The sequence below is a fragment of the Portunus trituberculatus genome, chromosome 16 (genome assembly GCF_017591435.1).
Source record: "Portunus trituberculatus isolate SZX2019 chromosome 16, ASM1759143v1, whole genome shotgun sequence".
Classification (NCBI taxonomy): domain Eukaryota; kingdom Metazoa; phylum Arthropoda; class Malacostraca; order Decapoda; family Portunidae; genus Portunus; species Portunus trituberculatus.
The window spans coordinates 16,898,035-16,912,839 of NC_059270.1; the positions used below are offsets into that span (position 1 = coordinate 16,898,035).

At 40.6% G+C, this 14,805-nt stretch overlaps 2 protein-coding genes across 2 annotated transcripts; one reads left to right on the top strand and one right to left on the bottom strand.

The window, feature by feature from the left end:
- Positions 1–459: 459 nt before the first annotated feature.
- Positions 460–4,458, bottom strand: LOC123504610. The gene is made up of 5 exons (XM_045255278.1): positions 4,243–4,458; positions 3,816–4,068; positions 3,066–3,227; positions 1,311–1,462; positions 460–1,084 (listed from the first exon to the last, which is right to left on the bottom strand). Exons 3-5 carry the CDS (start codon positions 3,214–3,216, stop codon positions 845–847), a joined length of 543 nt encoding a protein of 180 aa, XP_045111213.1. The 5' UTR covers positions 3,217–3,227; positions 3,816–4,068; positions 4,243–4,458; the 3' UTR covers positions 460–844.
- Positions 4,278–12,035, top strand: LOC123504447. The gene is made up of 2 exons (XM_045254959.1): positions 4,278–4,438; positions 10,074–12,035. Exons 1-2 carry the CDS (start codon positions 4,358–4,360, stop codon positions 12,033–12,035), a joined length of 2,043 nt encoding a protein of 680 aa, XP_045110894.1. The 5' UTR covers positions 4,278–4,357.
- The last annotated feature ends 2,770 nt before the right edge of the window (positions 12,036–14,805 follow it).

Here is a 14,805-nt window from a genome sequence, read left to right on the forward strand (position 1 = left end):
TCCTCGGTCTGTCCTTTACTCAAAATCTTAACTGGAAACTTCATATCTCATCTCTTAACAGCTTCTATGAAGTTAGGCATTCTAAAATGGCTCTGCCAGTTCTTCTCACCCCGCCAACTGCTAACTGTACAGGACCCTTATTATGGAGTAAGATACCATTCTGTTGGATAGGATGGAATCACTTTTTGCCTCATCAGCTCCTCTCTTCTAACTGACTGTCTTCAGCCTCTCTCAACGCCGGAATGTTGCATCTATTGCTATCTTCTATCGCTATTTCATGCTAACTGCTCTTTTGATCTTGCTAACTGCATACCTCCCCTCCTCCCGTGGCCACACCGCACAAGACTTTTCTCTTTCTCTCACCCCTATTCTGTCCACCTCCCTAATGCAAGAGTTAACCAGTATTCTCATTCCTTCATCCCTTTCACTGGTAAACTGTGGGACTCCCTACCTCCCTCTATATTTCTTTCATCCTACGACTTGAATTCCTTCAAGAGGAAGGTGTCAACTCTCTCTGTTTTGGACTAGCCATGACCTTGTGGGACACAGCAAATGAGTGGGCCTTTTTTTCATCTTGTTTTGTTTGCCCTTGACTGGTGCCTGAAGTACTTTTTTTTATTTTGATTAAATTATAAATATTTGAGTCTTGCTGTTTGTCATTATGATTATAGACAAATAGGAAATGGAGATAGAATTATAAGTGAGTACTTTTAATCTTTGCAGTCTTGTATATAATGAATGCTGTGTCAAGCAAAGGGGCAATGAAAAAATACTGTAAGTCAATACATATTTGATAAAAAATGTGATTTTGATATAGAATTTCTATGTGTATAATTTAACCAACTTAAACCCACTCTTCTTTTGACCCTTCTCTAAGTTCTTGTTTCAGCAGTAGAATTTTCAGTCTCTCCTTCTCTTCCTTCAACTTCCACAGCTTCATACATTCTTCATTTTTCTCCCTCTCTCCTTGTTGCTGCAGCTTCACCACCTTTAGCTGTTCTTCTAGCAACAGCTTTTGCTGTTCACTCACCTGGAGTGTTGCAGGGTTGGTTTCAGAGAATCTCCTCTTCCTCTTCTTTGATACCTGCCAAATTATAATAGATCAATGGAAACTGTCTTCATCTGATATGGGTGTGATTATAATTATGATTTAATTTATATTATGGTCTGCAGTATCTATTTTTTTTTTTTTTATTATATTATGATCACTTTAGTTTTGCTATTTGTGATTTTAATTACAGACAAATATTTGTCCATAATTAAAATCACAAATGAGATGTTTTGTGTCAGATTATCTTGCTTTGACTTACGGTGGCGAGATTTTTTTGCATCGATTCATGTGCTTTTGGGGCACACACTGATGCTGTTGTTCTCCCTGGAACACTTGAGGATGCCACCGGTTCATCGAGGACAATGGTAATGGCAGTGTTCTCAGAGACAGCTGGTGATGCAAAATCAGAATCTGCAATTTATTAACTGAATTACTAATCATGACATTCATTGCCTGAGAACAGCAACCAATAAATGAACAAAAATGCATTTATCAATTGTATAACACTTGTAAATTATGACAGGTATTCATCCCCAGGAAGTGGGGCAGAAATATTATTCTAGACCGGGTATACCCATTGATTGCTTGGTTGAGAGGCTATGGTGAAATAAGTTGGCCGTAAGTGTATCCTCCATTAGAGAGATAACATATTACTTTTTCGATGTAACGAGAGTCTTCAACATAATGCCACATACTGCCCAATATGATTACAGGTATAATCAATCCCAAAACTAAGTCATTACATTAAGTGCAAACTTGTGCCAAAAAAGAATTCCAACGAAATTCTGCAATAATGTGTATTATTTATTTTTAACTAGTTCATGCGTTCTTTCCTCAACTTAAGGCTACTGGCCTTACCCAACTGAGGTAATGCAATATATTTGCAATGTAATGGCTTACAAAAGACGAAGGATTTCATCACAAAGGCGTTTTCAGTAGTGTCACCGCAAGGCCAAACATGTTTGACTTCACGCTGAACAGGACAGTGCTGAGGACACCGTCGGTGGTGCCAGACGACCGTGTCACTGTGATCTCAATCCCTGGGAGAAGTTATCGTACACATCAGTCGCCTGAGCTAGCGCTGTGGTCAAGACGTAAACACAGCAGCATAGTGGAAGAGTTTGGAGATTTATTCCTTGATGGGGAGTATTATAGGTCACCAGTGTTTCATCATTTGTATATGCCGAGGACCGAGCAGCGCAATACTCATCAAAAACAACAGGTCTTCAGTCCTGGAAGTGGTTTGATCTACGCGGGCTTGTTTTGAAGGTGTTCCATTGTAGATGTATGGCTGCGGTTTTCTGACGCCTATATAATTGAATTACGTCAATAATTAGCAGATAATCTATTTTACCATCATTCATTACTTTATGATATAAGGATTTGCAAAAATATTATCATTTTTCACCTAATAATAGAAAAGTAACTCCATTATTGTATCGAAGTCACGACTAGAAGTATGGAATCGGACAACACCTACAACAAGGACGGATAGATGCGACATGTCACCAGCTACCACCAGCTCCTTAATTTATTTCACGCCGTATTTTTTATATCGGTTCTCTCCAGTATGCCGCACAATATGTAAACGTAAATCTACATCTACAGTACCCACTTCTATGGCCTAACATACGTCTAACTATTCAGTTTTATTCGAAATGTAACTCCTTCTTGATCTCATTCCATGAGGTTGATGGGGTTGCTCCACGCTGATTGGCTAAAAAGCGTTTGCCAAACGGGAGGAAACGCTTTAGAAAGGCGTTTGCTCGCGTTTGCGAAAACTTGCCTCCGTTTGACTCCGTTTGCCCTCAGCCGCGCCGCTACTGAAAACGCCTCAACTGAGGAGATGCATGATGAAATCCAGTGGACATGAAAAGTAATGGTTAAACATTACTACTTAGTAAACAGGATATATAGCACTGTCATTCCACTGTCTTTGAAATAGTTGTGATTAATTCATTTCATATAGCAGCATACATCAGACACTAAAGAAAAATAAAAACTCATAACTTACCAGAAGGGCCAGCCAGTGTCACAATCAAATGTACATCCAAGGTCATTAACCTCACTACTAATGATGCCAATGACCTTAGCTGTGTCATCTGGGAGGGTTGGAGGTGGACCTCCACCAGTTTTCCGCACTGCCCGTTTGAACTCTGTGTCATCCTGTTTTGCTCTGTAATAGATATGGAATATAAGTATTACATGGTGAAAACTCATTCACTAAATCACTAATGGCCTGAACACTACATGTAGGCTAGTGGAAATTGTGTTATTTTCGTGAGCCAGCTAAGCTAGCATTAAGTAATGGTGGGTTGCAAATTAAAGTACTTTGAAAATTTATCATATTTTGAAGGTAAACAATATTCCTATCAGAATTTGATTTAGTGTTAATTTAATCATGAGTTGGGTAGTTTGTCTTGATGTGCGGAAATCATTATTACTTTTCAGTAGCAGTGACGTGAACCTCATTTTTGTTGTATTTAGGGGAAGTAAGGTTTTTTTTTTTTTTTTTTTTATTATGGGTAAGGTTGGGTTAGATTAGGTTGCGGGTGAGAGTACCTAGGCAGGGCCGTTTCTCGTTTTGTGGGGGCCCTAGGCAAGATGCTATTTGGGGGGCCCTAGATTTCCAAGCTACCCTGGGGGCCCCCTTGTGGCTTGGGGGCCCAAGGCAATTGCCTAGTCCGCCTATAGCTAGAAACGGCCCTGTACCTAGGTAATATTAAAACTACATTACTACATATGTCATATGAATACTACTTACTTTGCTTTTAGACGTTCCCAAACTTTCATTAGTTGCTGAACAGTCTTCTTCCCCGATAAACCGGAGGCGTTGAATTTTTCCTCCACTCTGGCCCATGCTTGCTTCTTAAGCAAAACAATGCGGCCATCAGTGTTTTTGTTGTGCAGCACTGTCTCTTGGCTTATCAATTATACAAGGTAGTCCTTCACAACTACCCCAATAGGGCTGGTACGCTTGCTGGATTCCATTTCAGAGACACACTCCAAGCCGTATTCTGATTTTTGAGCGGCAACACAACTACAATAGTGATCTTGATCTTGATTATCATGGTTACCAACATATCTCTACTTTTCATTTGCTATTTATCTGTAGATCACTATTTTTATGTATTAATTTACATTATACAATATATTCCAATTAAACTGTAGGCGAGAAATGCATTAATTACCTTATTTTCCAAGGCTATTGGATTGAAAGGGCTACCAACAGCATTCTTGGACCCCCTTGGGGTCCCCGGATCCGGGAAGGTTGCGGTGTTGTTCTCTACTACTCCAATCCCAGGGATGGGGATGGGGAAGGGGCTGATTAATACTACCACCCTTAGGCCCCCCACCACCGCGGTTCCCCCACCCCGCCGTCACCAAGTATTTTTATTTGTTTGTTTGTGAGTTAACAGATTGTAAATTAGTATGGCGGTAGCTACTGAGGTATATCAGAGTGTGATTGAGTGCGTGAAAGAGTGTTGAGGTGGGATTGGGTGAGTTTGTTGTGTGTGAGATGTGTGGGCATGACAGGAAGGTCGTTGACTTTTCTGAGTGTATGGTGTGTAGGCTCAAGAGCGAGAATTTAGTTCTTTCTCTTGAGCACCGAGAATTGCGAGAGGAAATGAGAAAGCTAAGTGAGGGGAAAAGTGCGAAGGAAGTTCTCATCTTTGAGTTGAAGGAGGAGGTTAAGAGGCTTGGGGAGGCAGTGGAAAAAATTAGGCAGGAGATCAGTGTTAGGCCGAAGGTTGGACCTTCTGAGGGCGACAGGGTGGCTTGGCCCTCTGTCGGGAAGAGCAGAGTGGGGAAGAGGGAGCAGGCGAGCCAGACTGGGAAAGATAGTAGTCAGGATAGAGAGAGATGGCAGGTTGTGAGGGAAGGAAAGCGGAGGCAGTTAGGGAGGATAGGACTAAACCTGTTGAGTGTGAAAATAGGTTCGGTTTGTTGGAGGGGAGGGAGAGTGAGAGTGGAGTGAATGAGGTGGTTGTGGTGAGTGAAAGGAGAGAAGGGGTAGAGGAGGAGGAGGAGGGTGTGTGTGGTGGGTGACTCTCAGGTTAGGTATTTAGATAGCACTTTCTGTGGGAAAGACAGGGATAGGAGGACGAACGTGTGTATGCCTGGTGCAGGTGTGAAGGCAGTGAGTGAGGAGGTGCAGAAGAGGGTTGGGGGGATGGAGAGGGAGGGTGTAGTAGTTTTGCACGTAGGTGGGAACGATGTCAGAGCAGGTGGGTCGGAGGAGTTAGTGGCAAGATTTCGGAAATGTTAGGCAAGATAAGGGAGAGTGGTAGGAGGTGTGTAGTGTCAGGAATCTTGCCTCGTGTGTATGTTAGCAGGAATGGTTGTCTAGAGCCATTGGTGTGAATGATCGGGTAAAAGGGATGTGTAAGGATGTGGGTGTCAGCTTTGTGGATGTATGGGATAGGTTCTATGGGCGAAGGGATTTGTATGCTAGGGATGGTGTGCATCTGAGTAGGAAGGGTGTGGATGTGCTGAGTGGATGTCTGGAGGGGAGTTGGGATGGAGTGTAGGGGTGAGGTAGCAAATGCATTCCAGAAGAAAGATGTTAGACATAAATTAGATAGGATAAACAGAGATAGTGAAAAGATTAGGAAAGATTTCCAGGTGCAAATAGGAGAGAATAAGATTAGGATTCCAAATAAGGAGACAGCATCTAGGAAGGTAGCAGGACTTAAATGTTTTTATGTAAATGCCAGGAGTCTTAGGAACAAGAAGGACGAGTTATCTAGTTATATAGTTGAGGAGGACTTAGATGTTGTATGTGTCACAGAGGCATGGGTAAATGAGGAAAAGTTTAGGAAAATAGGAAAGAATATGAAGTAGATGGATACATTATGTATTTACACCAGAGAATTGGTAGGATAGGTGGAGTAGTTATTTATGTAAAATAATCCTTCATTTCCAGTCAGGTTAATGGTATTAAGGTAGATAACAGAATAGAGTCCTTATGGCTGGATGTTAGAGTAAACAAAAGTAAGGTTATTAGAGTAGGAGCTTTTTATAGACCACCTAATCAGTCAGCAGATGTAGACAACCTTATGGTAGATGAGATAAATAGGAGGTGTACTAGTCAGACAATTATCTTAGGGGATTTTAATCTTAAGTCAGTAAACTGGGAGAGGATGGTAGGAGATGCTAGTGAAAATAAGTTTATGGAAAGTTTTCAGGATAACTATTTAGTGCATATGGGGAGGAAGGAGAGACTTTAGCAAACAGTGACCATCATATAATTAGATTTATCATTAATTCCAGTAGGGATAATATAGTGAATAAGACTAGAGTCCCAAACTATCAGAAAGGCAATTATGGTAGGTTACGTCAGTTATTAGGAGAGGTAAAATGGGAAGATAGTTTTGGAAACAAAACTGCACAGGAGATGTGGGATATTTTTAAGGTTGTAGTAAAGGGTATAGTGATGCAGTGTATCCCTTACAAAGATATAAGGCAGAGAAACAGGAAGCCATTATGGTGGACTCATGAGATAGGTAGCCAGATCAGAGAGAAGAGGGCATATAGAGAGTTGCAGAAAAGTGGGAAGATGTAGATTTGATTAGGTACAGACAGGTCAGGGATGATTTGAGTAAGGTTATAAAAAAGTAAAAGGCAGGCAGAGATAAAACTAGCTAGAGCTGGGAGTAAAGATCCCAAAAATTATATAGTTATTACAAGGTCAGTGATAAAAGAAATAAGGATAGGATTGGACCACTCAGAAAAGATGGTGTAGTAGTGGATCAAAATGAAGACATAGTAGAATTATTGAATGAACAATTTTCTTCAGTATTTACTAGGAAAGAATAGGAAATCCTGTTACAAACAGTGCGACGAGTAGTTTAAGAGCTTTAGAAAATATTGATATAAAACCGGGAATTATTAGGAAATTTATTCTTGAACTAGACGATAGGAAAGCTAGTGGTCCTGATGAGCTACATGCCAGAGTACTTAGGGAGGGTGTAGACAGTATTTCTGAAGCACTTAAGTTAATCTTTGAAAGATCACTTAGGTTTGCTGAGATACCTCAGGACTGGAAGTTAGCTAATGTTACTCCAATATTTAAAAAAGGTAGGAAGGATGATGCAAATAATTATAGACCGATCAGTTTAACTAGTATAGTATGTAAGATACTAGAGAAAATCATTAAGGGTAGTATTTGGGAGCATTTAAATGAGAATAGATTAATTAGAGATACCCAACATGGCTTTAGATCAGGGAGGTCCTGTCTTACAAATTTGCTCGATATCTTAGAATATATTACCAAGGAGTTAGATGATGGAAATAGCATAGATGTTATATATCTAGATTTTAGCAAGGCGTTTGATAAGGTACCGCATAGGAGGCTAGTGTACAAATTGAGACTACATGGGATAGGGGGTAGGTTAGTTGATTGGATTAGTGAATGGCTTTCTGATAGGAAACAGAGAGTAGTATTAAATGGGGCAATGTCTGAGTGGAAGGAAGTGGTTAGTGGGGTACCCCAAGGATCAGTGCTAGGACCTCTTCTTTTCTTGGTGTACATTAACGATTTAGATATAGGAATTAGTAGCAAAGTATCAAAGTTTGCAGATGATACTAAGATAGCATGTGCAGTACAGGGTGAAAAGGACAATTACAGAATACAACGAGACCTGGACAGGCTGATAGCATGGGCAGACAGGTGGCAGATGGAGTTTAATTCTGAAAAGTGTCAGGTTATGCATTTAGGTAAAGACAACACAAACTTTAGCTATGAGATGGAGGGATGTTGGCTAGAGGCAGTAGAGGAAGGAAAGGATTTAGGAGTAGTGATAGACAGGACTATGAAATTTTCAAAGCAATGTTTAGAAGCAAGAAATAGGGCAAATAGGATCCTGGGTTTTATAAATAGAAATGTTAGTTATAAAAGTAAGGAAGTGGTGCGTAGCTTATATAATTCCTATGTTAGGCCCCATTTAGAGTATTGCATACAGGCCTGGTCACCCCATTATAGGCAGGATATCAACATGTTAGAAGCAGTTCAGAGAAGAGCAACTAGGATGATACCAGCATTAAAGCGCCTGGAGTATAGAGATAGATTAAAGGAATTAAACATGTTTTCATTTGAGAGGAGATGTATAAGAGGGATATGATAGAGTTATTTAAAATGTTCTCAGATACAAACTACATAGATGTGAGATCTTTCTTTACCTTAGAGGAGGGAAGTAGGACTAGAAATCATGGCAGGAAGATTAGAAAGCAAGGCTGCAGGTTAGATATAAGAAAATATTTCTTTAGTCATAGGGTGGTAGACTTCTGGAATGCATTGCCAGAGACGGTTGTAAATAGCACTAGTTTGACAATGTTTAAAAACAGATTAGATAAGCACTTAAATTTATTAGATTTATAATTATGTATAGCGCTGCATGATAGTTTTTATAAGAAATTTACTATAGTTAAACAAGACATGATCCCCATGTATGGGGATCACAGATTGTAGAGGAATTCGCTGCAGGACTTAGCCCTGTTAATGGGCCAAATATTTAGAATTAGTATATAATGTATTGTGTACTTGTAAGTGTATGATGACGAGGTCGCTGTGCGACTGATACAGGATAACCTAGATGGGCCCTGGTGGCCCTTTGTTATCCTATTATTTATGTTATGTTATATGTTATGTTATGTTATGTTATGCTTGGCGACGCCGCAACCAGGGAATCCCCGTTAGGTCTCCCCCCTCAGTGGCCTTCATATTTGAGTCGGACTATAGGGGAACAACAAGAGGCGGTGAGTCATGACAAGACAAACACAGCCGGAGACGAGCAGCAGATTAAGGCGGTGTCACACTAGCACGTTTTTCCGTCCATTAATGCATTTCCGTTGATTTTTAAACGTTCCGCATGAACTTATAGCATGAATTTGTCAGACGATAGGGATTGTTTCCGTCTGCAAATTTTCCGCCTTTGTTTACATACCAAGACCACAAGACTTGCCGCGTCTCCTCAACCTGCTTCTACGTGCATTGGTTCTACCACTAGCCATGAACGCATCCATGCACGCTTTTTTGGCTTGTTTAGCTCGTCTAAGTTTCGTAATACACAGTATTACGTTCAGAGCAGCGTATCTTTGCCGCAGCGTGGCCTCCATGTTTGTGTTTACATTGTGTTGGCGGGAAGTGACGACGAAACACTGTTTGTGTGTGACAGGCCGCAGCCAAAATATTGTGGATTTTCTGAAAAACGACGGAAAAAGTAGACGGAAAAAGTGCTACTGTGACACCGCCTTCTACGTGCATTGGTTCTACCACTAACCGTGAACGCATCCATGCACACTTTTTTGGCTTGTATAGCTCGTCTAAGTTTCGTAATTCACAGTATTATGTTCAGAGCAGCGTAGGGGAGAGCGGTGATGATTCGGACGGTTGGATGGTTCGGACAGAACGTTTTCTTCATAACGTATGGGACCTACAGTCCAGCCAAATCGTGTGAAGTTGCCAAATAGTGTTTACTTCAGTCACGTATTGTTTGGAGACGGGGGCGGACGTACTTTGTGTTGCAGGTCAGTTTATATGGTTTTTTGCAATTCTCATGTAATTTTTGGAGTTATTATCGTAAGTGGTACTGCCGTGAATATACCAGGTGTCAGAAAACTCAGTATTGTGAGCAAATCTGTGTTATATGGCGAAGATATTGCAGTGTATACATGATCGAAAAAGCTAGCATGCGCCATCTTAGTAGGTTTATTATTATAGTATATAATGTGTGGGATGGTTCGGCAATCCAGGGGAAGTGATAGTTCGGACGTGTCCGAAGTATCCCACTTTTAAAGCCTTAAGACAAAATAAAGGGTAGGCTTTTATAATTATGTATAGCTTTTCTTGTGACTCGCCCAGCCTCGATGTACCAACGCCCAACCAGTAGAGCTACCAAATAATATTTGTCTTCGTGTGTAGCATAAACACACACACACAAACACATGTACAGTGACAGACAATGGTGTTATTTTAACAAGTACAGTGTTATTGTAACAATAATTATTTCTATTGTTTCAGAGTGAGTGGACCTGCAACATGGGACGAAAATACAAGAGAAAAACTGATAAACAGCGGGATTCCACTGCCCTAGAAAATGCAACGAGGGAAGTTAAAGAGAAGGGTGCTTCAGTTAGGGTTGCTGCTGCCATGTTTGGAGTACCTAGAAGCACACTTCAAGACTATGTACAAAGATCCAGAACCAAGCCTGTTGATGACCAGACCTTTGAATTAGCAAGTTACTCTGTTAGACAAGTACTAACTCCAAACATGGAAAAGGAATTAGGCACTTACTTAAAAGACTCCTCTAAAATGTTTCATGGTTTATCTACCAAGGTAACAAAGCGGCTGGCATATGAATACGCTGTTGCTAACAAATTATGTGTTCCAGAATCATGGGCAAGGGATGAATCTGCTGGAAGAGATTGGTTAACTGGATTTCTTGAAAGACAAGGGGATCTCTCTCTAAGAACCCCTGAAGCAACAAGTCTGGCTCGGATGACAAGTTTTAATAGAACTAACCTTGGCATTTTTCAGACTAAACTAGAAGAGGTTTTACAGCGATATCAGTTAACAGAATCACAAATTTATAACCTGGATGAGACAGGATGCACAACTGTTCAAAAAGTACCAAAGATTATTACACAGAAGGGTGTTCATCAAGTTGGGCAGGTAACTTCACGTGAGCGTGGTGAGCTAGTAACAATGGTTGCCATTATATGTGCCAATGGAAATGCCCTGCCACCATGTTTTATATTTCCACGAGTGAGATTTGATGAAGCTCGGATGATGAATGGTGCTCCACAAGCATGCACAGGACTTGTTCATCCCAGTGGGTGGATGACGAGCAAGAATTTTCTCAATGTTCTGCAGCACTTTGTCTTGAATTCTAGGTGCAGTCTGGATCAGAAAGTTCTGCTCATAATGGATAACCATGAGTCGCATCTCTCTCTAGAGGCGATTGATTATGCAAGGGAACATGGCATTATAATCCTGACTTTGCCTCCACATACATCACACAAGCTCCAACCCCTCGACAAAACTGTCTTTGGCCCATTTAAGACCTACTACAATCAGGGACTAAATGCGTGGATGCTACAGCACCCCGGACGTCCAGCAACTATCTATGATATGGCCCCAATTATGTCCACTGCTTGGGACAGACCAGCAACACCAGTAAATATAAAATCTGGCTTTCGTTCCACAGGCATTCACCCATTCGACACTGGTGTCTTTCAAGAGGAAGATTTTGGAGGGGCATTTGTGACTGATAGGCCTTTACCAAATCATCCAACTCCTTCAACCTCAGCAACCTCACAGGGAGCATCAGGGCAGCCGGACCTTCCACCACCAACTCAGCAGCATCCAAATTCGACTGTTCATACACCCCAGCTTGATCAACCATCAAGAGTTCAAACACAAGTCTCTGATCCTCAGCAGTCCCAGCAAACTTCAGCTACTTCAGATTTAAACAGAGATAAGGAATCAGCGATTATAGGCCTACCATCTGGAGAAACAGCAACTGATGAATGTTCTCTTCAAGCCAAACCTATTTCAAACCCTGGCCATCAACTGCAGGTTTCTCCTCGGGATATTCGACCCCTCCCAAAAGCTGCACCGAGGAAAGGGACAGTTAAAGGTAGAAAAGGCGGAAAATGTATGATAGCAACAGATTCTCCAGAAAAGTTTGAAATTGAAGAGAAACTAAAGAAAAGAAGTAAAGCACAAACAAAGAGAAAGATCACGTTTGCCAATGAAAGTTCCAAAACACCAAAAATAAAAGTAAAGAAGGCAGGAGCACCAGAGAACACCAAGGAACACCCGAAGACCACAGCAGTGATGAAGAAACACTTGAAACAGAACACCTCCTTGCTGAAGAGCTCAACAAGTCTTCCGACTTTTCAGAGGAGGAAATCGACACCCCAGAAGTGGACTTCATTGACAAATTCCCAGAGAAAGGAGACTTTGTTGTTGTTGGAATAGACCCAATAAAAGGTAGCAGAGTTTATTATGTAGGACGTTTAATCAGTGACATGGATGAGGATAATGAATTTCAGGTTTCATATTTGAGAAAATCATTGAAAGGCCATTCAAATTCATTCCATTTTCCCAATATTGAGGATGAAGCCTTTGTTCATAGAGATGCAGTAATTGGAGTGCTACCAAAGCCAGTGGAACAGAGTATCAAAAGAAGACAGGGCTATTTTAATTTTTGTTTCAGCTTTGCTGGTTACAATATGCGTTAGACTACTAGCGATGAATTTTATGTTTATTTGGCCTATAGGATCAGTGAAGTGTTTTCTGCAAGTTTTTTTTTAATGTGTCTATAATAAATCAAGATGTTCAGTTTAAAATTACAGTCATATTTTTGTTATGCGGAGCTATGTAATAGGCTATTATTAATTTGCCATATTTTTGTTATGGTATGTTATACCTCGTTAACAGTGCCTCAAAGTCCAGTATAAGGGGTAAAAGTTTGTGAAATAGTTAAGAGTGAGTTTGGGTATGGTAGCGGATGTTCAACCCCACTCAGATAGACCAGACCACACAAGTCAGTATTTTTTTTTTCAAAAAACTAATTCATTTTATTTTTAAAGCAATAGGGAGTCTGGTCTTTGCCATGTATAAGTGCCTTAAAGGTGTATTTTCTTTATACGATCAATAAAATAACATTATTCTTTACTCGTCTTTTTATATATCAACTATTCTAACATTAAAAGTCATATTTTTGTATAATCCGAACCATCCCACACACATGTCCGAATTATCACTACTAGGAAGGATGATTCGGACATTTTAGAAACATTTATTTGAAAATCTATAGCTTGAAAGGAAATAGATTGCACTGCTTGGCTTTTGCACTGGAAAAAGCCAAATAATGGGGGTACACGTGGAGATTCATAAAATAACGTTAATGCTTCAACTTTTTTTTTAGGAATAAAAATATAAAAAAAACGTCCGAATCATCACCGCTCTCCCCTATCTTTGCCGCAGCGTGGCCTCCATGTTTGTGTTTACATTGTATTGGCGGGAAGTGACGACGGAAAGTGACGACGAAACACCGTTTGTGTGTGGCAGGCCGCAGCCAAAATATTGTCGATTTTCTGAAAAACGACGGAAAAAGTAGATGGAAAAAGTGCTAGTGTGACACCGCCTTTACAAGAAGAAGCTTCTGGAACCTTCTCCCCATATCTGGTGATAATCAGAGGTCGCCAGAAGTAAATGATATGGACGAGAGGTCAAGTAACGCGTGTATATTAGGTGTAAGAGAGAGAGAGAGAGAGAGAGAGAGAGAGAGAGAGAGAGAGAGAGAGAGAGAGAGAGAGCCGAGAAGGCGAGAGACGACAGCGAGAGAGAGCTGTCAGACCAGAGGGTCAAAATGGGCGCTCCGCTTATCTCAAGACCAGTAAGTGTAGCCAGACAGTAATCACAGAAAATGTTGGTGTCATATTTTGATAAAGGAAAAAAAGTTATGTGTAGGTTGTGTAGGGTGTTGTTTTTATTGGAAGGTAAATTGTAGGGTGTATTAGGATGTATCTTATCTTTGAATTTAAATTGCGTGATTTGAGTTGGATAACGGGAATATTGTGAAGAAATCTGGAACATTAGAAGAGGTTTCAGTGAAGAGAGAAATGTTGTTATCAATGAAGTTATTGTGTGTGTAATGAATTTGAGTTCAGGATAAAATGTGGCAGAATTTGAGGCATTTGAAGGTGGACCTTGCGTGAAGAGAGTGATTAAAATTTTGTGGTTTTCGTGGCTTTCTTTGTTGTCGTAAGGGTCGTAAAGTGTAAATGTTTGTAAATAATATAATTAAGTAAAGTTTATAAAAAAAACTCAGAGGCGTTCCCTTGAACCCACAAAGCAGTCTTTAAGATTAGGGACGCAACAAGATCGTGCAACTTGCAGACACGACATACCTACGTCTTCGGTGACGTGGCTGGAAACCGTGGGCCAGAAACACAAGGCGGCAGAGCTAACGTCTGAACGGCGCGGACCCGTACCAGCAACTGATGGTGTGGAACGGAACAGCTGATTTCATGGGAATGCTTACCTCAGCAGAGGGTGATTTGACGAAGTAAAATCCATTTTTATCTACATACTTACCCATGATTATTAATTATTACTTAAACCCCATTCCCACAGCAAACTTACATCATATCTAACAGCTCGAGGAAAGAAACGAAAGAAATACTTTACTAGTTTTCTTTGCAAAGACGTTTTCTATTCCCAGGTATCAGCCATCAGGCCGATTCTCTTATTCACCTCTAGCCTGGAAGGTTATAGAGGGGAGGGAGGAAGGAAAACTCAATTATAATTAATAATTATGGGTAAGTATGTAGATAAAAATGGATTTTACATAAAAAAAAATCTTATTTGTTATTACACATACTACTACCCATATTTATTAATTATTGCTTAAGAACTGAGTCCCAAGTATAGGAGGGAGGATGACCTCACCCCTAAGAACAATTTTCACTCCCCAAGACACACACCTGTACAAACCCAAAACTTACAAGGTGGAGGCCATAGCCTGAGGTGGGTGAAACACTTGTATCCTATGACAGAGGAACAAAACCAGAGGAGTGAGAGGAGCATAACAACTCTCGCCCTGAGAACGGTCCAAGGACCTCAAACCCCACATCGAACAATACATAGAACCATATGTATAAGGAACCCAAAGAAAACTTAATGAATTACCCTGAGAGCCGATACAACAGGGCCCAGAGAAAAGGTATCCAAATACCTATGA